The following is a 25,051-nucleotide window of genomic DNA, read 5'->3' as shown; positions in this document are numbered from 1 at the left end:
GACTGTTACATCCTTTGTTTGTGGTTTTAGTTTGTTCAGGAATCGAGTTATTCTAGATTCATTCCGTAAATGTTGAGAGAACCCTGCTCTGGTGAAAAGCACTCTGCTGGATGCTGGAGGCTATAAGGAACTTGCTTCTGCTCTTCCAAACAACAACAATAGCAGTGATAATATTGCTTGCTGTCCACATATAGCTATATTGTAAGGAATTGTGTGATAGAAATTCCGTAAGAAAAGTGTAAGTGGTATGGGAGTAAAGGTGAATGAGTGGTTGATATTGACTTGGGAGACTGGAAAAGGTTTCTTCCAAGGAGAAGGAGTGAACCAAACTGAATTGCTGCAGTGGGGGGTTGGTATCAAAGTGAAGGATGGATCCAATCCGCAGTCAATATTTCATATGGCAGAAGCATGGGATTTTTGGAATGGTAGAATAAAACATTAGTTTGCAGGGAAAAAAAAAATTAGAGACAAATTACAGAAAGCTCTGGAATCTATTGTTTGTTGTACATCATTTGGGGCTACAGTGATTCCTGACCAGGGATATGCCATGATCACATGTGGATGTAAAGTGTGGCAGACTGAACTGTGTCCCCCAAAAGACGTGCTGAAGTCTTCACCCTTGTGGTGGTGACTGTGGCCTTGTGTGGGGGAAATAGGGTTTTCCACGGCAGATACTATCAGTTCACAAAGTCATACCAGAGCAGGGTGGGCCCTCATTCTAATCCCTCTCAGGGGTGTTTTATTAGAGGGGAGAACAGGTATGGAAACAGGGTGACACAAGGGGAAGGCAGAGGCCAGATGGCTACAAAAGCACACGTGACTGTGAGCAGCGCAGAACTTGAAGGATTGCTGATAGCTGCCAGAAACTAGGCCAGAGGCATGAACAGTTCCTCTCTAAACGCCCTCGGAAGGAATCAACACAGCCAGCTAGACTTCTCACCTCCAGAACGGTGAGAAATCATTGCTGTTCTTTAAAGCCACTCACCGTGTGGCATTTTTGTATGGCAGCCCTAGGAAGCTAAGGTACGAGGCTGATGGATTATAAAGGGTTTTATAACAGAAGACAATTTAACTAGAAAACATCGTTTAAATGTTTTGAAGGCAAATAATAGTAATAATGATTTAAAAAAAAAAATACAATTGTGCAAAGAAGTGAAATCAGTGACTTAGAAACAAATATGGAGACACTGGGTGGCACAAATGCTTAAGTGCTGGGCTACTAACTGAAAGGCTGGAGGTTCAAACCCACCTAGTGGCACTTCAGAAGGCCTGGCAATCTGCTTCTTGAAAACCCTGTGGAGCAGTTCTCCTCTGCACATATGAGGCTGCAAAGAGTTGGACTCGACAACGGCAACTAACAACAACAACAATAGCAACAAACATATGCTGATGTATAATATTCCAGGGGCTTGTTATATATGTCTTTAGGAAGAAAGACATTTATATTTATTGTGCTGCCTATTTCTGTAGAACTTAATGTTATGGTCCATAAATTCTAGTCACATATAGCACTCATGAATACATTCAGGGTGATATTAAAAAGTACGTTTAGAAACTGGTATAGCTGGAAAAAACCATTCAGAGAAGAAGCTGCCAGCTTCCCTATAGCTGGGGCAGATCTGTAGCTGCTGGCTATTCCAAAGCTTAAATCCGTAGGGGATTTAGCTGCGAGGAATTTGGGGCATTTTGCGAGAGGGCCCAGAGCAGCTGGGGTTGGGAGCACACATGGTTTTCTGCACAGTGGCTATTTATTATTGAATGCAAATAACTCAATATTTTAACACAAATGGTTAAGTGCTCAGCTACTAACTGACAGGTTGGGGGTTCAAATCCACTCAGAGGTATATCAGAAAAAAGGCTTGGCAATCTTCTTCTGAAAGGACACAGCCATGAAAACCCTATGAAGCACAGTTCTCCTCTGACTCATGGGGTCACCATGAATTTGAATCAATCAATGGCAACTTCTCTCTCTCTCTCTTTTTCTTTTTATGGGAGTATCAGCTCAACAGCCCTGGAGACATGTCTGGAAAGAGCAAAGTAACTGTTAGTTTCAAAAGAGCAAAGTATGTGTTAATTTCAAAGGAACTTTCAAAACAGCTGCCAGGAAACATTTTGAACTGTATCCTTACCATATTACATTTCTTGGATTAGTAAACCGCACACAATTTCAGGGTCACAAGTTAGCTACAGATCTCTGTGGAGCCAAATGTACTCCCTTTAAAATGGAAAGAGATAGGGCAGTCAAATGTGCAAAGAAGTGGCTATAGTCTCGTGAACTTTTAAAAACCACCAACCAGAACAAGTTTACCAGAAAGAAGGAACCCTGGGATACTTCTGGGGAAGTGCTGTGCTACAGAAGCGGCTTTTAAATGAGTGACTGAACGCAAACGTGAAATAATATGAAGCGATTGCAGGGGCCCGGATTCCGCCCAGAAATAAACTTGCTCACGATTCGTTAATCACGATTGTTAGCGGTTGCTGCATTCATTCCTCTGCTACATTTTGCTTCCCAAACCCTTTTTAAACCCACATCTGGATTCATTTTGAGTGTCGCATTTATACTCTGAGCATTAGTACTGTCATTTCATAAGGGGGATGAAGCTCAGTTAAGCGAGGCATCCACAGGAATAGGAAAACTAGCTGTTGACCCCTGCAGTAGTTATTACAAACCACTGTACTGCTTGATTTGAGTAACCCGACCCAGACAGTTAAGACAACAAGCAGTGCGATTTGTGCAGTTTGACTCTTCCTTGGTCCTGCACAGCTTGGCTGAGCTGCCATCTCCCTCAGCCTGTTCTTGGTCACGTCTCTGGGTGAGCCATGGCGTGGCCCCAGCTCCCCGACCTCGCAGCTGCAGACCGGGAACGGAAAGGCCACACACTGACCATTACTCTCTGAATGTCAACGCTGAGCACTGTGCGCTGTGCTGCTGTACGTTTTAAATCACAGGCTGCCTACAAAAGGTGACTACGGGCATTTAGCAAATAAACACCGCACATCGTCTGCAGCTTTGGGTGATCAGGGTGCCGGCAAGAGGGAGAGAACATGAAGAATGAACACAGTCTAGAGTTGATAAACTGAAAGCTGAATAAATTTCTACCACATATACAAATTGTAGAAAGATTATTTACCAAGGGAATAAGCCCAAAACACCAACCCTGTTGCTGTCGATTCCAGCTCATAGCGACCCTATAGGACAGGGTAGAACTGCCCATACGGTTTCCAAGGAGCACCTGGTGGATTTGAACTGCTGACCTTTTGGTTAGCAGCCTTTGCTCTTAACCACTACGCTGACTAGGCCACCAGGGTTTCTAAGGGAATAAGAATTCTCCTATATTTTATATTCTTCAAGCATAAGAACTCATCTACCTGCTGTTGCCACGTTAGCCTATTTAAAAAAAATAAATAAATAAAATAGCTGTGATTTACTGGATAACATGGTTGCCTTCCAACTCTCCAATGTCAGCCACATTTAGAAGTTTAGAGAAAGAAAGGGTTTAGTCTAATAGATTTAGATGCAATTATTAAAATTTGCCACCTATCTGTATCTCACTCAGCTTTAAATAAGTCAATGTGAAAATTCATTGACTTAAATCAGAAGCCTGGAACAATCTCAAAAGTTCATTTACTCCATTGCTCTGCCTCTAGTAAGACTTCAGTCCTTTAACAGTTCTAATGAATAATATTGCATATTTTTCTTGAGAAATATATTCTCTTGTTTCAACATTAGTAAGAAATTACTTCTAATGACTGGTCAAAATAATTAATACTAAAATTTAAGCATACTTTCTTTTCTTTGTCCTATCCTTAGTAGACGCAGAACATCTGTTCAGCGCAAATTTTTATCTTTATGGTATAATAACATACTGAGAGACCAAAAAAAAAAAAAAAATCATGCTTGCCTTACCCTCTTTTATTAAGGTAAATAGGGTGAGTCTAAGAAGTAGAGATCGCCCAGCCAGCCCAACACAACAGGATACGGTAGGTGAGGATTCTTTGGCCAAATTGTAGTTAGAAAAAAGGAATACTGGATCTGCGTGTCACCTGAGCCAGGCTAACAGGTGTCTCTAGGAGTATGGCCCCAGGGGATTCATCACACCTCAGCTTGTAGACAAGAAGGCACCATTGGTCGGCACTGTGGAGTGTTCCAAAACTCAGGGTGGTACCCCAATATCCAAGGTTAGAGAAACTGAGGTAAAAACCAGAATGATCATTCACCGATGTACGATGGGTGCTACAACCCGTCAAGGGTTAGAATATCACCTTACGGACTAGTATTCTCTGGACAGACACTCCAGCGATGTGGTCAGAATGCACATCAGGAACTTCTCTGCCTCATTTCAAACTTTCCAAAGCCTGCCTTCCCGTACTTAAAAAACTCAAACTGCTCCTCCAGGCCTCCCCAGAAGGCCCTGCGGGATTTTCCCGATGCTTCTCTCTCACTCATTATACTTTGACTGTGTGTGTGTGTGTGTGTGTGTGTGCGCGCGCGCGCTTTAATGGTTCTTCCTCCCTTGGGGCCTTGGCACCTGTTTTTTGTCTCCTTTGCATTTTCCTGACTTTGACAAGGTAGTCCGATTTAGCTCAGGTGTTACCCGGTACCAGTACCCAGTGCCGTCGAGTTGATTCTGACTCATAGTGACCCTATAGGACAGAGTAGAACGACCCCATAGAGTTTCCAAGGAGCGCCTGGCAGATTCGAACTGCCAACCCTTTAGTTCGCAGCTGTAGCACTTAACCACTATGTCACCAGGGTTTCCAGCTCAGCTATTACTTCCTCAAAAGTGCCATCCTGACCATCATATCTAATGTTGCTCCCTTCCCCTGTAATTATTGTCGTCTTTGCTTGTTTGATGGATTAACTTCTCCCTCAATAGAGTGTGAAGTCCATGAGAAAGCAGGCCTTGTCTCTGTCATTCACTGCTGTGTATGGACTAGTTACTGACACACAGCGGGCATCCCACTAGAATTTGTTGAGTGCATCAATTAACACAAAATACATTATAGGCCCTAGAAGAAACAAGGCTGCTATCAGGACAGGGTATGGCGAACCTGAGAAACTGTCATCAAACCAGGCACCTTCTCTTGTCTAGTGCCTAGTTCGCTGGACTCAGAGGAAGACTTGCTATCATTGTTTACGCTTAGATCATCCCTTTTCCAAGTTTCTTCCACCACCACCACCAAACACGCGTACTCCTGACAGACACATTCTTTCTTAAATATATTGATGCATTGAATTTTATTACTGCTAAGCCTTGGACTAGAGGGCATTTAGTCCCTTTAGGGTCAATTCACATATCTCAGCAAACTTTTTTTTTTTTTCTTTTTAAAATATGACTTTCTGGGAATAGTCTTAGTTTGGAGGTCCAGCTTTTAGAATGTTCCACTCCACAGGACCTTCTTTCTGGGCTCCTCCCCCCTTACTCTCCCCTTCATATCCCTGGGCAGCATCTGTGGCCTAGAAAGTGAACCTCCTAGTAACATTTGCAATAAAATGTATGTATCCATTTCCCGTTTTCTCAAACTCTTCATTAATCCTTACTGTTTACTCAAGATCAAGTCCAAGTTTTTAGAGATGGCATAAAAAGCCTTCCAAGAGCCAGCCCATCCCTTTACAAATTTATTTCTCATCACTCTATAGTTCCCCCATTACATTCCAATATTGAACTATAATATTTATAATTGCCTGAGCACACCTTCCCTTCTCCCTTCTTTTCTTCTTTGCCTGGCAGCCTTGAATGTACTCTCAGGCATTTTCTCCTCTAGGAATTCTCTTTGCTCCCTCCTAAATTGGTCTGGATTTGTCTTCTGATTCTATACCATTTTGTGCATAGCTTCCCTCACCTTTTATTAACATTGCCAGTTTGTGTATCTACCTGTCTTCTTCACTAGACATCAAAGACAAGGCTAGGACTTGTCATTCTGGGTTCCTAGCAGAGCACAGGGCACACTGTAGGTATTCAGTAAGTGAGCTGAACAGAGCTTAATTCCGAAATAACTTAAGTTCCTCCAGCTATCTCCCTCTCTTTGTGTGCAAGGAGAGGCTTCTTCATTTTGACATTCAATAACACCATGACACTGGGTAGGGAATCTTTAGGTATATTTTTCTGGCCATGCTTGAGAGAAATTCTGAAGAACTTGCTCTTCTTTTAGGAGGGGATTGCTCTGACCATTCTTTTTTTAACTGAAGTAAAAAATATATATATATATATATATTTATATATACGCACACACACACACAGAGTAAAATATTAGTTCTACTAACAAACACCCACTTAGTTTTGCATATTGTTGAATTTCTTATGACAGGACAGTATAGTATGTATGTGTTTGTGTCTGGCTTCTTCCTTTCAATATTATATCTACGGGGTTCACCAATATTGTTTCATGTAGAAGTACTTTGTCCTTTCTCTTTTTGCTTAGTATTACACTGTGCGAACAGACATAATTCCCTTATTTATTGTATTGTTTTTGAACATTCAGGCTATTTTTTATGTTTTGGCTATTATCAATAAAGCATCTATGAAGATTCTTTGCACATATCTTTCGTTGCACATGTTATGCATTTCTGTGGGTACGTACTCAAGAGGGGAATTGCTGGGTTCTGTGAATCTTTAGCATTCGTGGGTGATGCAAATGGTTAACATGCTCACTGCTCGCTGAAAGGTGAGCCGTTTGAGTTTACTCAGAAGCACCTTGGAAGAAAGAGTGGCAATTTACGTCTGAAAAAAGCAGACTTGGAAAACCCTGGGGGGCACAGTTCTACTCCGACACTCCTGGAGTCACCCTGAGTCAGTATCAACGTAACAACAATTGGTTTTGAGGAACGCTTATGTCAGCTTTATAGTACACAATTTTCCCAAGGAGCTGAACCAGTTCAGTTTTCTGCCACCACTGCAAGAGAATAGTCTGCTCATTTTTGAGTTCTTTAAAATTTGGAATGTCAAGATATTAAGGAAGGAAGATATTAAGCACAAGGAAGATATTATTCCCGGTGCATAATGAGTGCTCTTATAATTCAGTGCGAGTTACAAAGCACTTGCCACTTTAAAAAAAAACTTACTAGATATCTACAGTTGTCCCGTGAGGGAGGTATTATGATTCTTATTTTATAGAGTTAAAAAAAAGTAAGACTCACAAGGTAGAAAAGATACTGGCTTTCTAAGTACTTAATGTGAGCAGCTTGGAACACGTAGATGGCCATCTTTTACAAAATACTAAAACTGTTAGGGTTAGCACTTTGCGAGATTCTTAGATAAAGAAATAGTGAACATATTTTTAGGGAAAGTGGTTATGGATTTTTGATTCGAGTGAAAGATTTATATTTATTAAAAGCCATTTTTTCTAGAAGTTTTAATAGCTACTTAGAGTTTACAAGATTATATGTCACTGATTTATTTTGACTGAGAGAATGGTTTACGTATCCATATCTATTTTACATGTTACTGTGGTAGAAGAGAGTAAATGATGTCAAATTTAATAAATAATGTGCAAGAGCGCCACCTATAGGTTTTTCACCAGTCCTGCAGAGTAGTGGCGGTGGAGCCTAGGGAAGAGCGTGAGCAGTTATTTCCTTCATTTCTTCAACAAAAATTAATTGAGCACCTTCTAGGTGCCAGCTAATGGATCTATCTTCAGAGATTCTGTTCTAAAGGGAAAGATAAAAAGGTGCTTTGGCATCAGAATTTAGGTCCATGAACTCTCAGAAAAGCTTCCTGGTGGCAAAAACCACCTCTCAGGCAGAGCTTTGGCAGCTCGTTCATGCTGCAGATAATGAGGACATCAAAGAACAGGAAATGCACGAGGTTTACCCAAATTTGAATTAATGTGGGAAGCTTAAGCTTGCAATTATCCTAAGCGTGTTTTTAATAATATAGTCTTCATTTTATATAAAGGTGTTCATTTAAAAACAAAAAAAGAAAATCAAAAGTTGTGTAAATAGTTAAAATAAAAAGCAAACTAAATTATTGGTGTCAAGAAAAGTTTCAAAGCCATACTCATGTTTTCTCCTGATTTATGAGACTGGTGTTCCCTATATGAACTAGACCTTTCATACAAACACTTTCATTCAAAATGATTTATCAGCTAGGAAATCAATGGGAATTTCATTTTGCGTAAGTTGTGTTTTTATAAATAGCCAGGTAAGAATATATAAAACAGGTGTTCAATCCTTGTGTGGCTACTTAGTGGTAAATAGGTTCTCACGGTTCAAGATTTAATACATATTTTAAAAAAAATTCATCTTGTAGACTTCAAAAATGTCTGGGTGATGGATTGTGCTAACAAGGCTCTTATTTAATTATGATTAATGATGGAGGCAACATATAAAGAATGGACTCAATTTTCAGCTGATTTAAAGAAATAATTTATCGTACGTACATCTATCACTTGATGAAAGCTCAATATATGTAGCAGTTTTTGCAAATATATCAAGTAGCATTTATTGCATTTGAACTTCTTTCGTTCACGAGGCTATTTTAAAAATTAATTTTTTGGGGGGATAGCAACAATAGAGCACTTTTCCTTGTAAGTAAACCTTACTATTACTTTTGGCATAACTTGATTATAGGATTGAAGAGGTAAAAATCAAAAAAGACAGTGCAAGATCCAGGGTATAAATAATTTGCAGATGAAAGTGAAAAACATTAGGAAAGAGAAGAAAGAGGATCTTGTGGTAGCAGTTGTTTATCTGACCAAGAAAAGCACCAAGTTAAAAAGAATGTATTCTTTGTTTTTAGAAGTCATAAAAATTCCATCCATGCATCAATCTCTTGGATAAAGAAGCAATGCTTCTCCTGGAGGTAAACCACCAGAGGGCTGCATGAACAGCGTAGGGCCCACAAGGGGTTTTTGTGGTAATTACAAACAATTTGCAATCATATTTACTCAAAGTAACACTGGTGGAATTTTTATATTCTTAAGGGTGTCAAGTGACCACAAATAATAAATATGACTGCAGTAAAGTCAACAAGGCAGTAAGTGTAGAACTTTTTTTTTTTTTTTTAATGTTTCCTTCCTCCTCTGAATAACCTGAGACTCAGGTACTTTGCCAGAATATTTGAGATGACAGAAAATTAGCACTTGGTAAATACTCACCCCCAGCTACTCCGCTGGAGAAACGTGTGGGAGTCTGCTTCCATAAAGATTTATAGCCTTGGAAACCCTATGTGGCAGTTCTACTCTGGGGTATAGGGTCTTTACGGGTTGGAATTGACTTGATGGTAAGGGGTATTATTATCCTTGTTCCTGTAGTTTTTCCAGAATGTTCCTCCACTATGTTTCCTTTTTTTGCAATTGTGTTGGTAATAACAATAGCTGGTTTTATTTTTTGAAGATGAAACAAAAGCACTACACAAGTTGGGGCTTTCTGATACTGAATCTACGCAAATGGGGAGATTTATATGATTACTACATTTTCCTATGTGACAGAAAAGTTTTCCATTTGCCTCAGAATGAATAACTGTGAGGCTGCCTAGTTGCAGAAAGATGGAAATCTGCCAGTTGTCAGTTATCAGTGGAATGGAGTCCAGTCACAGTCTAAGCTATTGCCCTGTCCCCTGTCTCGGGTTGTTCTAGCTGAGCTAGACATTACCCCAGCATCAGCAAAAACAGCCACCCTGTAGCTTCCATTCCTTGGTGATAGTTTTGCCCTCTGGAAACAGGAAAATAAATGTAGTGCCTTTCTGCATGGCATTTATCATGCTTCTTTTAAGTCTTCGAATGTTCCCTGTCACCGTCCTGATAGCTCTTCATTTGGTCAGTTTGCTTCTTAAAAGCATGGCATCCAGAGCTGAATCCAACCTTCCCTATACAGTACGCCTACACGCGTGGCTTTAGGCATGGTGTCTCCTGCTCAACGAAGCCTATGTGCCAATTGAAACACAAATTGGTGCTTCATCACACCACTTTATTGGGAAATTGAATAAGAATGTTCTAATATATTAATTTAATATATTACCGTTAAGTAACGTTTATCCCTCCTTATATTTTTACGTGCAAAACTTTCTACTCACCTCTCTTTAATTATACTGATTTATTTTATTAAATCATTAGCCTTGTGTTTGTAAAGGCAGATAAATGCAGGTCTGAGAAAGGAAAAGATCGGCCTTGCCTACATCCCAGAATAAGTGAAAAGAAATTAGTGTGACTTTTGTAAAGAGAGTAAAATGTCCAAAACCAAACCAAACCCACTGTTGTTGTGTGGGTTAGGACTCATATTCACCTTGTAGGACAGAGTAGAACTGTCCCAAAGAGTTTCCAAAGCTTTAAATCTTTACGGAGGCAGAATGCTACATCTTTCTCCTGCATGGGAGCTGGTGGGTTTGAACTACCAACCTTCCAGTTAGCAACCCAGAGCTTTAACCACTGGCCCACCAGGGCTCCCTGCGTGAAACTTCAGGGCAGTTAATTTACCATCAAAGGGAATAAAGGAGGGAACTTCATGGCAACCTCAGGAGTAACTGTGAGATGGGCAATGCTCCTGATAATGCATAAAATATATTTTGGTGAAACGAACATTGCCCCGGGTTCCAATGCAGCCATGCCCCAGGAGTAGGTAGCAAGCAAAAAATCTGGCCACTTCAGTGTGCGTTTCTTCAATGCAGCCTGTACTTAACTCCCTAAAAACTGTCTTATTTTTCTACTTGTCCGGGAGAATACTGTGAAAGAGTGACGGATTTTAAAATACGTTTAAGGTAAGAGATGTTCGTACACCAATTTGTGAAAATACTATTAAAGTGTCCTCAAGTAGCGCTAATGATTTTCTTTTGCGTTCTGCCTTCCGTGGAGTTATTAACAGACTTTCTTTCTGACTTACTAGTTTCTGGAGTACAGGAGTTGCAACAATTTCTCTGTTTTGAGGTCCAGTGCAGCGTGTGGCATCCTGACTGGCATGTGGCCGGCGCTCAGTGAATGTGGCCTTAACTGAACTGACATCCTCACAGTCATGATTAGGGGGAAGCTTGAGAAGCTAGTGTGGGGAGGAATCTTGCCTTAGAAAGAAGGAGATCTCTTTTTTGGCACAGTCATATGATTTTTTATTTGCAAATGCAAGTGGGATGGCTTTTCACTCTATTAATAAGGGATATTGATTATTAAAAAAATTGATTATTAGGAAAGTATAGGAACAAGTACAATACTATCTGACTGTAAACACTAAAAATTAGGTACAAAGAGAAAATTTCAGAATCAACTCTTCATTTTAGGGAATTAAAGACTGTCCTTTTGGCTCAAATACAAAAAAATTAGCACGTTTCTATTGAGGTTCACTTGTGCATAAATAAAATCAGATAACTGGATTTATGTAGTGTGACCCATTTTCGGACTACAAGTGGTCTGATCTATTTACGCACTTCTGTGGAACCTATATTCTATATCACTCTTAGCTAGTGAAGTAAAGAAATAAACAGATGATTGTGGATTTTTACTGGTTAAATGAAACCAAGCTCATTGTCGTTGAGTCGATTCTGACCCATAGCGACCCTATAGGGCAGAGTAGAACTGCCCCATAAGGTTTCCAAGGAATGACTGGTAGATTCAAACTGCTGCTGCATTCACTGGTTAGGTGTGTGGATTTACAACAATGCTGATACAAATTTATTGATTAGTAAAGTTTAAGGAAAACAAGAAAATTTACTGTGTATGGTCACAGTAATTAAGTTGTTAGCTGTTACCCATATAATTTCCAAACTTACCTGTTTGTATGATGGATATAAGGTATTTTCAACCTTATAGCTCTTGTTCCATCCTTAGCAAAAGAGTTCTAAAATTTCAGTACCCAAATCATTCTTTGTTATAAGGTATGTCATTCCTACCTTGAAACTGGGCATTAAATCCTTTGCGACGATGGTTACTGTCAGATGTGAAATGAAGTCGTAACCAATTCTTGCTACTGATGACAGGGGAAGGAAGGTTCATGCCGGTCAGCCTGAAAGAGAGAGGAAAAAATCTCCCTTGTAAACCTGAGGAGCAAAAGTCCTACATCAAGTCCTTTTCTAAAGGTGGACATTCTTCATTTCCGAGACGCTTAAGACCCAAGTCACTTATTACTTAGTGTTTAAGACTTAAAATCATTCAGGTATTTTTATCTTAGTCAAGGTATAAATGCTATGTTTATCCTTGATAGAATTAAGGTTTTCACAATTATTTGATATTTCGATTCTTCTTTATTAAAAAAAAAAAAAGAAGAATCGAAATATTTGATATTTCGATTCTTCTTTATTAGTGATGGGTAAATGTGAAGGCGTTCTTTTGATCTCATTTCTTTTCAGGAAAACCTCAACCTACTAAGAATTCATAATGAAACTTTGGGGGGGATAAAAAAAAGAACCAGACAAATGATAAAACTCTGTCTCTGTCCAGTTGAACTCTCAGCAATTCTGATTAACTTAATTAACTTGTTGCTGTTAGGTGCCATTGAGTTGGCGCTGACTCATAGCGACCCTATGTGTAGTAAAAGGCAAGGAAATGTTTGTAATGCAGAATTCACACAAGGGCCTTCCCTGTTGAGGAGTATGCATGAGAACAATGATGAGTGATTATCAAAGAGGTAGGAAATGCAGAATCATTAAGTTTTAGTAAAGTAGTACATTAAGCACTGCTAAGTCTTTTAAAAGCTTGATACAGTCACTCTATGGTTCTGTGGTTTAAAATTTCCAGTCCACTTTAGCTGCCAGAAATGATCTAGTAGTTTAATTCTTACTATGGTGAATTGAGAGACACCTGGGTGGCCCAAGCCTTTTCCTATCAACAGCTAACCTAAAGGCTGCCGGTTCAGGCCCACAGAGCAACTCCCCAGAACTGCTTCCATAGAGATTATGGCCAACTAGAAGGACCCCGGTGGTCACGGCCCCCAGACCTTCTGTTGGCCCAGGACAGGAACCATTCCCAAAGCCAACTCTTCAGACATGGATTGTACTGGACAATGGGATGGAGAGGGATGCTGGTGAGGAGTGAGCTTCTTGGATCAGGTGGACACTTGAGACTATGTTGGCATCTCCTGCCTGGAGGGGAGATGAGAGGGTGGAGGGGGTTAGAAGCTGGCGAAATGGACACAAAAAGAGAGAGTGGAGGGAGACAGCAGGCTGTCTCATTAGGGGGAGAGTAATTGGGAGTGTGTAGCAAGGTGTATATGGGTTTTTGTGTGAGAGACTGATTTGATTTGTAAACTTTCACTTGAAGCACAATTAAAAAAAAAAAAAAAAAGATTACGGCCAAGAAAACCCTACCGAGCAGTTCTGCCCTGTCACATGGGGTCACCATGAGTCAGGAGGTCAGCTCCGTGGCAGCTAACAACAACATGGTGAATTGAAAACTTTACATCACTACTAAAAAGAAAAGTGTCCTTGGACAGGAAAGCCCCTGGCAGTTAGAGGTACAAATGATAAACTAAGTTTGGGCCACTGGCATCAGCATCATTCGATCTGGGCTTCTTCAGGTGGAGGTTTATGTGCTGGGCCTGTTTCAGCACCTGTGGCTGCATTGTCAGGTCACGGTTTCTGAATCTCAGTTTTCCAGTCTGTACTGGACGTGGAAATGTCTACCTTGCAGGATTCTAAGAGATCACATGTGTGTATTTACGTCTATATTTACCTATACTTATAAATATTCCTTAAGCACATTTGGTTATGAATTTTATAGATATAAAACCAATTATTTTGCATCTCAGTTGCCAAATCATTTTTAAAATGAAGCTTATTAATACAGATCACATCTGTGGGTTCAACCATCCTCTTTTAGCTGAAACCCCGAGGAACTCCATGCTCTTTGTGGGTTTGCTATCAACACCACAGCTGCTCTTGGTCAAACAAGGAGATCTCATTTCTACGCAAAGCCTTTAGTAGCTACCAGTTGGCTACTTCCTCTGTTACCTGTAGAAAAAGCAGCGTCAAATTAAATATGTAGTCAAACTTTCTCATGTCAGGGTGTTCAATTTCAACTCTCAGGCTTCAAAATATGCAGTGTCCATTTAAAGTTAAAAGCCAAACCTTGACTGTAACAAATTGGAACAGTGTTTATGTCACTGTTAGAAATAATCTTCTGTAAGAGAAAATTCACTACTCAGATGTGCCTATTTACTTGGATTTATGTAGTACTGACTGGTGACAGTCTGACAGAGCTTACTCCAAGAAACATTATTCCAGTATTTTGTTTGAAGGTGTTGTTTTGTTTTTCCTGGTGAGATTTTGTTACAAATTCTGTTAAAAATAGGTCACATAATGCTTTGCCTAACATTGAGAATGTCCAAGAGATAAGTAAATTTTGGACTTTAAAACCCAGAGTCTATCAGCTCACTTACATTTACTTACTAAAATTTTCGTAACTGAAATCCATGTTTATTTTGTCTTTACTTTAACATATATATATTTTCTTAGATTACTTTCCAGCGGTTCTTCTCACAAACAAGGTGAAATTGCATTTTAGTTGAGTACCAACAACTGTAGTTGTTCAAAAACCTCTCTTTAACCCCACATTTTCCAAATACCTACTGTCATGGATTGAATTGCATCCCCCAAAATCTGTCAGCTTGGCTAGGTCATGATCCCAATATTGTATAATTGGCTACCATTTTGTCATCTGATGTGATTTCCCTCTGTGTTGTAAATACTATCACTATGAGGCAATGAGATACATTAGTGGCAGTTATATTGATAAGATCTGCAAGATTAGAAAGTGTCTTAAGCCAGTCTCTTTTGAGATATAAAAGAGAGAAGTGAGCAGAGAGAGAGGGGGACCTCATACCACCAAGAAAGAAGCACTGGGACCAGAGTGCGTCCCTTGTACCCAGGGTTCCTGCACAGAGAAGCTCCTAGTTCAGAGAAAGATTAATGACAAGGACCTTCCTCCAGGGCCAACAGAAAAAGCCTTCCCCTGGAGATGATGCCCTGAAACTCAGACTTCTAGCCTACTAGACTATGAGAGAATACACTTCTGTTCGTTGAAGCCATTCCCTTGTGGTATTTCTGTTATAGCAGCACTAAATAACCGAGACACCTACCAATAAAAATATCAGTTTTGCTTTAGTACAGGGATCAGCAAACTTTTGTACAAAGGTTAGATAGTAAATATTTTAGACTCTGTGGGTCATACCATCTCTGTTCTAAATACTCAGCTCTGCCAGCACAGTGTGAAAGCAGCCATACACAATACACAAAGGAACGGGAATGGTTGTGTTCCACTGACACTTGGTTTATGGTCACTGAAATTTGGATTTCACATAATTTTTATGTGTGACAATATATTATTATTATTTGATGTTTTCTCAACCATGGTTTGCCTCTGCTCTAGTGCATACAAGGCAATTTGTAAAAATATGGAGCAGTAAGATAATTAGATGATGTATATCAACTTAGTGTAATTAAAGTTCCAAAAAAAAAAAAAAAAGCATACCTCCTGTGCAGATTCCTTTAATGCCAAATCAAGTATAAAGACATTATAACAATTATATCATTCATTTTCCATGGTTATAGTCAAGCCCTGCAAATGACTCACACTCCAAAGTAGATTTATGTGTATGAATTTTTTTTTTCTTTTCTTGTTGTTGACAATATACACAGCAGAACATAAACCAAGTCAACCGTTTCTATATATACAACTCAGTGACATTGTTTACACTTTTTGAGTTGGGCAACCATTCTCATCCTCCTTTTCTGAGTTGTTCCTCTCCCATTAACATAAACTCACTGTCCCCTAAGTTTCTGATCTAACCTTTCGAGTTGCTGTTGTCAATTTGATGCCACATAGATAGCTCTTAAAAAAGCAGCCTGGTGAGATCTGTGTTGGACTTCTACAAATCTGTAAAATAACCAATTGTCTTATTTCAAGCCACCAAATTTGTACTTATTCATTATGGTAGCAGTAGTTAATCCATACAATGTCTTAATGAATATTTCTTATTTTTTTTACTGTAAAAGAATCCCAAAAGAAAGGCAATATGGTAGAATATGTCATTGCTCTATATCTATTAAAAATGTTAGAGAATTGGTAGCTTAAATCCTTTCAACAGTTATCAATGATCAAACATCTAGCATTGTTTGAGCAAGATTTCCTAGAAGTTCTCCAAACTTACTAGCAAAAAAAATATATTTTTTAATGTGCTGTATTTGGTTTTCTAATAAGTAAATAGTTAGGGAGGTGAGAGGTGGATTGTGGGGCAAATAGTAGATATAGAAGATGAATAGTGGTTACAAGATACAAAGCAGAAACCTTTTAAAGAGAAAGGAAGAAATATTGGTAGATATCAACAAGTACCCTTGTGTATTAATTCTTGGTACACTGACAATTTTCTCACTTGAACATATAAAAATAAAGGATACTTATTTGATGAAATCAAGTGGTAGCTACTGAGTCAAACAAATTTGGGCTTTAAAAATAAGAGTTGGAGGAAGAACCCCTCAAAGTAGGAGGCCGTGAAAGGGCCTTCCTAAGGGAATGGTTGACGAGTTTCATTTCTGGAAACTTTTCAAATAAGGTCAGAAAGCCCATAAAGAAGTACAGTGAGAATGTTGTACAGTCCTTTTAGATATGGTTAAACACGCTGATAATTATCACTGTTTTTCAAGAATGGCAAATGAAGCAATTTAATCTGTTGACAAATTACTTTATTTCAAAAGGTTCAGAAGCTGTCTTCTCCACCTAGCTGTAAATTTAGGTCTCAGAGGATAGTTAAAGTTAAGATGACCTCCTGTGAGCTGAAACAGAACAGGCCAAGTCTGCTTCTTTTCTCCAAATAGCTTTACCATAAACGTTAGTTTCTATTTATAATCTATTCCTGACTTATTTTCTCACTTACCTCCTTCAGCCTCACTTTTCTCATATGTAATATAAGGGGGTTGAGCAAGTTGCTGTGAGAACTTAACAACTTCACTGCCCTGTATCTGTGACTCACGAATTTTACTTATATAACTTGAAAAATATAGTCAAATTATCATGGTAATTTTCTAAAATATCTTTGGAAATGCTAAGGGTTTTTAAAATAGCTTTGTTTGAGTATTTCTCTGACATTAAGTCAGGCTTCTTATGTCTTTAGGAAATCATGAAAATCTCTGGGGGTTTCTTTGTAGTTAAACCTCTTTAACTATGTTGACTAAGAAGCGGGAAAGCATCAGTACTATCAAGAAAGACATTAAATTATCTCGCCTCCCTAAGGACTCTAAGGAATTTAATAAACCTGCTGGTTTTAAGAGCCCGACTTCTTATGCATTTGGTGAGGAAGTCATTTAGAAATTGTGTTGTCTTTTCCTGTGCTCTGTGGACAAGCTATCGAGATGATTCATAGCGTGGTATTCCACTTATCTCTGTTTTGTCAAAATTAAATATTTTGATCAAAGAAAGAGTTCCTGACATGAATATTTCTAATTAGATGTTATTCGCCTTACAAGTAAAATGGACTGTCTTATTAACATTTACTGAGTTTATATTAGCATTCCAAGTCAGTAAGGAGGACAGTGAGAAAAGTTGCAATGGAAGTAAAAAGTAGTTCTTCTCTTAGCAGCGGTGTCACTCAGGGGTGCAGATCCTACTAGGTAACACCAAAATGACTGTCTAAAAATTTTTGTGCAGTGTTTCAGCATGAATTTATTATTTTTTTTAAAAATCCCTGTAGTTATAGCAATTTTTTTTTTTTTTGTAAACCAGCTTACATGTATTAATATACTTACAAGGCATAAAAATCTAGGCTAATTTACTTTTTGAAACTTCTAATGCACTCGGGTCAGAGCTGTCATTATCACCCAATTACAATGATGCTTCTAATCACGTGGTTTCATGTGCATGCACAGTTGTTTTCATTGTTCCTGGTGTTTTTGTAGTTGCTGATTTTGTCAAATTTTCTGGTGTTTGAGCTACAATATTGTGGTAATTAGTATGGGGGGCCACACCATGAATTATCACACTGAGTGATACCAACCCTAGTACCTTATCTGTACATGTATACTTTATATACCAATATTTCTAGAAATTTAATCTACAAGTTTTATGCACACATATATGCCCTCTGGCAAAACAAAGCAAATCAAAATAAAACCCACAGCATAGTTAAAGCATGTTACAGAAGACTTCTGTGTTAGAAAGTTCTTCCTTAATTAAAACTGATAATTTCTACTAGTCTTTTTCTTCACTTGGTGTAGTACTCATGATTTGCCTTTCATGTAGGTCTCCTTCCCCTCCTTTGCACCAATTTATCTCTCTTCAAGATTGAGGACATTTTTAAAATAGTGATGGCTTAGTTACTTGGGTAATTGTTTCATGTCAGTTTTGCCTGTGAGACTTGAAGTCCATCTTTTCCTCATTGTTTTCCTAGCACACAGCATAACCAAAACCCGTTGCTGTCCAGTCCATTCTGACTCACAGTGACCCTACAGGACAGAATAGAGCTGCCCCATAGGGTTTCCAAGATTGTAAATCTTTACGGAAGTGACAGCTGCATCTTTCTTCAGTGGAGTAGCTGGAGGGTTCAAACCCTCAGCCTTGTACTTAGCATAATAGTGCCTTGCATAAAGTAGGTGTTCTATAGACATTGGATAAAGAAACAGGATACGTAACATTAAACACACTCATATGACCACACCCAAGTCCCATTTCACAAATTGAAAATTGCTATATAAAACCTTTCACACCATAATGTGAGTTATTTGCTGAACAACATCTTTGGTGAATGAATTACATACTTTTACTGCGTTTATAGTAGAGAAATGGTGGTAGGAAAAGGACAGTGGCTTTATGTTTGCCCTGGGACCTAGGTCTCTGCATACATTCATGCACAACTCCAAGGGTGTTATTCACACAGATTATAATTTGAATGGACTCCCGGAGATTTAATGACCCAGCACCCTGACTGGACATATGGTCTCCTCTTACTTTAATAGTCCCTAAGGAGAGTCCAAGTGGTCATAACTCACCAAGTCCAGAAACGTCCTCCATAGCCACTGTCCTTGGACTTGTCCTTGGAGAATATTTAGTGCATAGCCACACCGTGTGCCATGGGTTTCTGGAGACATCAGCCTCTCAGGTGTGTAACTCTGACTGTGCCAAACACAGGCATGACTGGAGTGGATCCAAGAGAAGGCTCAGAGCGTGTGTATCTACCCTGGCTTCATAGATGCCTCTTCATCTTTAGATGTGTACACCATAAGCCATTCATTCCTACATCCTGAAGAGTCAACCTCTCCAACATCTATACCTCTCCTTCCTTTTAACTACATATTGTTTATGCTCTAGTCCAAACCCCTGCTGTTGAGTCAATTCCAACTCATAGTGACCCTACAGGACAGAGCAGAACTGCCCCGTGGGGTGTCCAAGGCTGTAAATCTTCACAGAAGCAGGCTCCCTCACCTTTCTCCTGTGGAGTGGCTGGTGGGTTTTAATCATCAGCTTTTTGGTTAGCAGACAACTGCTTTAACCACTGCACCACCAGGGCTCCTTGTTCTAGTCCAAGACCCTATTATCTTTACTTGTGCTGTTGAAAAGTTCTCCAAATTTTATTTTTCCCTCCTGTACCCATGTATTCTATACTATTCTGAGAGCTACCATAAACAGGGGTGGATTAACCAGTTAGCAAGGCATTCACAGGCTTACAGGAAGGAAGGAACACCCGGGTTTACAGTAAGCAAGGAGTACTTGGGCTTAATTGTGTTTACTTGTTAATCTAGTGCATAAATTCACCTGTTTTTCATTACGTCAAAGACCTGGTGAAACTCATGTGAAACTGTGCACCACAGATTAGTAAGCAGTCACAAGTAAGCCCTTGCATACCTTTTTTATTAAGTAATCTGTCCATGACCATAAGCAAAATTTGATTCAGCTGATGCTTCTAAAAAACTAATGTGTCCCACTGAAGATACAGCTGTGAGTAACCAGAGTTGGTTCCCGGTCTCAAGGCATACAGAAGAGTGACCTTGGGCAAGTGATGGCACATAGCACAAGTGCCACCAAATGGGGAATACAGGTTGTTTGAGCCATTTCTAATAGGGGGGATTTAACTATTCTTGCAGGCAAGATTCCCCTACAGAAGTAATATCTGATTTTTGGTTCGTCAGGGAAGGGGTCTTAGAAAAGTATTTTTAAGCATTTTTGAGAACAGTAATTACCAAATGAAGACTGTGGAAAAGCCTAATCCAAATCATATCACTTTTCTAAAATAATGGCTCTGAATCACTTCAAGAAAGATGTCAAATTTCTTACCAGGGGATTGAAGACCCCCCATGATATGACCCTAAACTACATTTCTTGTCTTATCTCTCATTATGGCTCTTCATGAAACCTATGTTTTGTCCACACAAGACTATATGAATTGTCCCCTAAATTGTCATGTATGTTTATAGGTACCTTTTTAGGTTTGTTTTTCGGTGTCTTTACACCTTTGCAGCTCCCTATGTCCAGAATTCTTTTGCTTCCTTTCTAGTTATTTAAATGTTTATCAGATATCAAACCCTTCTGCAACAGATAGACGATCCAAACAACTTCCATTATTATTATGATTATTATGGAGAATTAACCACCTCTGCCTTCATAATCCTTTAGCATTTTCTTCCTATATTTTCATGGAAATCGTGACTGTTTGTATCACTGGCGGTTGTACATATGTCTGCTTTCCCTGCTGAAGTGTAAACCCACTGAGGGTACAGCCGGCAAATCATTTACTTCCCTGTTCCTTGAAGCACTGTGCATACATTAAAGTCTCAATAGCAGTTTCTATGCTTTTGTTGTTGCTCATGACAAAACAACACTGAGCTCTCCAAATACAAACCTAAGACTATAAAAAGTTAAGACTATTAAAAGAACGCTGTTTTTTAATCCTCTCATGCACTCTGACTCCCACCAGAGTCATGGTCTTCCAGGTATGAATCGACAAGGGAGCCAAATCTGGGATCTTCCTCTTATTTATGCCTAGAATATCCATGGCCCTAAAGGGATGATGCAGGATTCAGGAGAGACAAGGAGAAAATTTGTTCCGTGTCAATGAAAGAGTGAGGGGAGGACAACAGAGCTTGTTAGAGATGAGGCACCTAGAGTCCAGTACAAGCTAGAGGGATTTGACTGATGGTCATAAAAGTGCCCATGACTTTAACAAATCAAGCATTAGGGATTAACCCAAAAGGTCATGCAGAGAAGGCCATTTGGGAGAGGCTATGGCAAAGTTTGTCCTCTAAAGCTTATGGACTAAATGTCAGGGAACTGCTCAGAACTCAAGCCTGGGAAATAGCTCAGGCGGACAAGTAATACGATGAAAACAGTCAAGAGACAACCAGCTGTGACAGGATTTTCTCTGTAGGAAAGTCCTTTGAGGCTTCTTGTCTTTACCTTTAATCTCTACTCAACTGATAAAGGAATGAAGCCAGCACTAACTTCCCTAGACTGGAGAGCTGTCACATGTCACCCTGGAAATCTTTTTTTGCCCTTTTAGGTACGAAATTAGTGTGGGAAGGATATAGCATTCAAAATCCTGGCTGTAACAAACTAGGCTGGATCTTAGTCAGTGATTTAGAGAACTAAATGACCAGTTCTAGTTCTTGTTCCTAATCTTTTGCCCTATCTAGTTCTTAGTTATGTTGTTTTACTATTGTTTGCAAAGACTAGTGTCCGAGGTTGGCCAACAGGAAAAAAAAAAAAATTCTTAGCCTCTTATACTATTTGGCCATTCAAAGCAACTAAAGTTGATAGTAGGCATGGATAAGTAGTATTTTGTTGTTTTAAAAAATAAGATAGTATCTGTAAACACATAGATTTCAATAATAAGTGCATGCTTAGCCAATTCTCCAAGAATGACAATAATGAAAAGAAAAATAAATGCAAGATGATATTGAATTTTTGGATCACTGACCATTTTTTCTTTGAGATGATTTTTGGTGATGTGTATTAAGACATTGTGAACAGTCTTCTCTCCTTAATCGGGTTAGGATCAATTCTTATCCTCGCACATTTAAGAGTCTCAAATATATCTACAATGTAGTCTCACAATTCTGAAATACTTGATACATTGCCTTCTACCTTCTTCACCCAGAGAGTAAGATACTCCCGCTACATGACTGCCATTCCCATGTTAGGAGTTGAAGCCATGTCTAATGTCACCATACCAGACCCAAGGTGGAAAGAGCAGCAGCACTTGGTATCTCCCACTGACTCTGAAGCTCACGTGTCTCATTGTTTAACTACTGCAAGCCTAGCTAGACTCATGTCATGCATTGAATTGTGTCCCTCCAAAATATGTCTCAACTTGGCTAGGCCGTGATTCCCTGTATTGTTTTATTCTCCACCATTTTGTCATTTGATGTGGTTTTCTTAAGTGTTGTAAATCCTATCTCTCTAATGTTACAAGATGGGATTAGTGGCAGTTATGTTGATGAGGCAGGACTCAATCTACAAGATTAGGTTGCGTTTTAAGCCAATCTCTTTTGAGGTATAAAAGAGGGAAGGTAGGAGAGAGACATAGGGACCTCATACCGCCAAGAAAGCAGTGCCAGGAAAAGAGTGCCTACACTGGAGCCAGGGTTCCTGTGCTGAGAAGCTCCTAATCCGGAGAAAGATTGATGACAAGGACCTGCCCCCAGAGCTGACAGAGAGAGAATGCCTTCCCTTAGAGCTGGTGCCCTGAATTTGGAGTTCTAGCCTACTAGGCTGTGAGAGAATGAATTTGTCTTTGTTAAAGCCATCCGTTGTGGAATTTCTGTTACAGCAGCACTAGATAGCTAAGACACCTCACATAAGCACAAATGGCCCTCGGGCTCAGGGCTGCAGCTGCTATTTTCCCAGCCGTTTAGATCTGTGGCTGTACCACTTACGATCACACATGTCATCACATAAAGCAAGCTCCCTCTGCACACGGAGCTCTGGATAGAGGCTGAGGAGCCAGTAGAGCTCTCTTATGGAAGCCAACACACTTATTTCCCTACTTGCATATCTCTGAAATAACAGAGTCATTACAACACAAACCTTAGAGTCATGCTGACCTGGATTCAAACGTGGTTATGCTTCCTACCTGCTGGGTGACTGCAGGCATTCACTCAGCTCACCGGGACCCCAAGGGTCTCATCTGCATGAATACTCATTAGTACTACTGGAGACACTGTTGCTTTTCTCTCAAACATTCATTCATTTTGCACTTTCCTCATCCTAATGGATTTCAATTTTGTCTGATACCCACTTCTATCCTTAGCATCCCATGTGATTTAGAGAAAGATAATTGCTACCTCGTCCATGGCTCCGTGTGTGTGTATGCATACATACATACATATATATATAAATGTATTTGTGTGTGCATATAATTTATATATGTAATATATAATATGTCTAATATGTATATTTTATATACATAATATTAGCTATATATAATACATTTATTTACCACATTAGAAAGTTTCCAAAATTATTAGCATTCTTCCATTTCACAGTGATGATGAACATACTGCCTCATTGGATGGTACACTATTGAAGTTTTCAAAATATGGAATGTTTTCTATTGGTCAAATGATGTTTAATGCATTGGGAATAAAAAATTGAATAGAACTTTGCCCCTAACTTTAAGAAGTTTACAGTCAGTCTAACTGAGGAACCAGATACATAAACAGATTGCTGTGCTGCAGAAGTGCTGAGATAAAGGTGCACTCAGGAAGCCCTGACTGCACGGGAGGTGGCAGCTAGTCATAGACTGTGGGGTCACGACAGCAGGGAAGGCTTCCTGCAGACAGTGACGCATAAATACTCAGTAAAAGTTGATACCGAAAAGAATGGAGAGATTAAGTAAGAACTCTGGGGGATATTTAAGGGACAAATAAAAGAAGTGTCCTCCAAGAAGACTGAGAAGCAGTGAACAGAAAGGTAGAATTAATGCCCCAGAAGTGAAGGGGAAAGGGAATTTTAATAGAGAAGGAGGTTGCGCCAAGCAAAGGGAAAAGTGCGTAAATCTCACCTTCGTAGCTAACAGCATGGTGAGGATCAGCATGAATCCAATTTCCAAAATGTGGGGTAGATTCAGCCTTCACCTTCCACTTCTCCAACCTAGTCACCAGCTGCCCAAGCGGCACTCTCCTGACTCAAGTCACTCAGGGTTGCATCAGCACTCACAAGCTAGAGAGACACTTTCCTTCAGACCAGCTGCTCACTCAACATTGCTCTGATCCTGACCATGTGGAGCTGGGTCAGAGCTCACAAGTTAGACGGACATGTTTTTTTCAGACTGTGAAATAGGCAGATGCCAGCCCCCGCTGGCTCTCACTGCCCCTGTGGGTTCATTGATTTGCTGGAATGACTCACAGGAGACTCTCATGGAGGGTACACTACAGATATAACCAAAAAAGATACAAACATAACCAAAAAAGATACAAACAAAGAGATGCAAAGGATGAGTCTGGGAGGGGTCCCAAGGACCCACTCACTTAATAATCTGACCAAACTCAGTTCCTCTGGCATTCATAGCAGCTCATATTAAATACGTTTGGGAAATCCAAAACACCCAGATATTAAGAGGAAATGTTATTTTAGACCAATCTATGTTCAGACATTTTTTTGATTGATTATATATTGTACTTAGGAAAAATTCTAACAGATTCTTTCTGAAGGTTTCCAGTTGTGAAATAAACAAGACATAAAACAGCATCAGAGAATTTTGATGAAAGTTCGATTGTCTCAGAACAGATGGCAATCTACCAAAAAGTATAAGTTAAGTGCAATGCATCATGCAATAGAAACAGTAATTAATTATATTTTATTTTCACTTGTTTCATTGATAAGAGTTTTTACGTGTTATGTTATTGGCCCTTTCCAGCCATTCTAGCAAACACGTATAATTTGCTTATTAGTATGTGAGCCAAGTCAGTATTCCACAAATTACTGGCATACTCTTTGTAATGGTAAAGGGTTGCACTAAGCAGTGCCAATGACTTTTGAAATAAATTATTCTCTTGAATGCTAATCTAGCAAAAACTCACAGAGGCTTTAGGAAATGGAGATCCTGGAGAAACGCTTCTTGTAGTAAGAGCCCATTTAGTATTTATTGCTTTTCAAGGACCTACTATGTATTGATGAAGATACCGGAAGAGTAGAAGAGTACAGATTGCTT

At 39.4% G+C, this 25,051-nt stretch overlaps 1 protein-coding gene across 1 annotated transcript in view; it reads right to left on the bottom strand.

Moving 5' to 3' along the window:
• Positions 1 to 25,051, bottom strand: part of CSMD1 (CUB and Sushi multiple domains 1) — a 2,087,969-nt gene that overhangs the window by 821,627 nt on the left and 1,241,291 nt on the right. The window contains exon 6 of the mRNA XM_049902971.1: positions 11,814 to 11,926. Coding sequence (XP_049758928.1) covers positions 11,814 to 11,926 — 113 coding nt within the window. The remainder of the gene's footprint in view (positions 1 to 11,813; positions 11,927 to 25,051) is intronic.

The sequence above is a fragment of the Elephas maximus genome, chromosome 12 (genome assembly GCF_024166365.1).
Source record: "Elephas maximus indicus isolate mEleMax1 chromosome 12, mEleMax1 primary haplotype, whole genome shotgun sequence".
Classification (NCBI taxonomy): Eukaryota; Metazoa; Chordata; class Mammalia; order Proboscidea; family Elephantidae; genus Elephas; species Elephas maximus.
The sequence above is the reverse complement of the archived record's forward strand: the minus strand, read 5'-3'. Positions and strand labels throughout refer to the sequence as shown.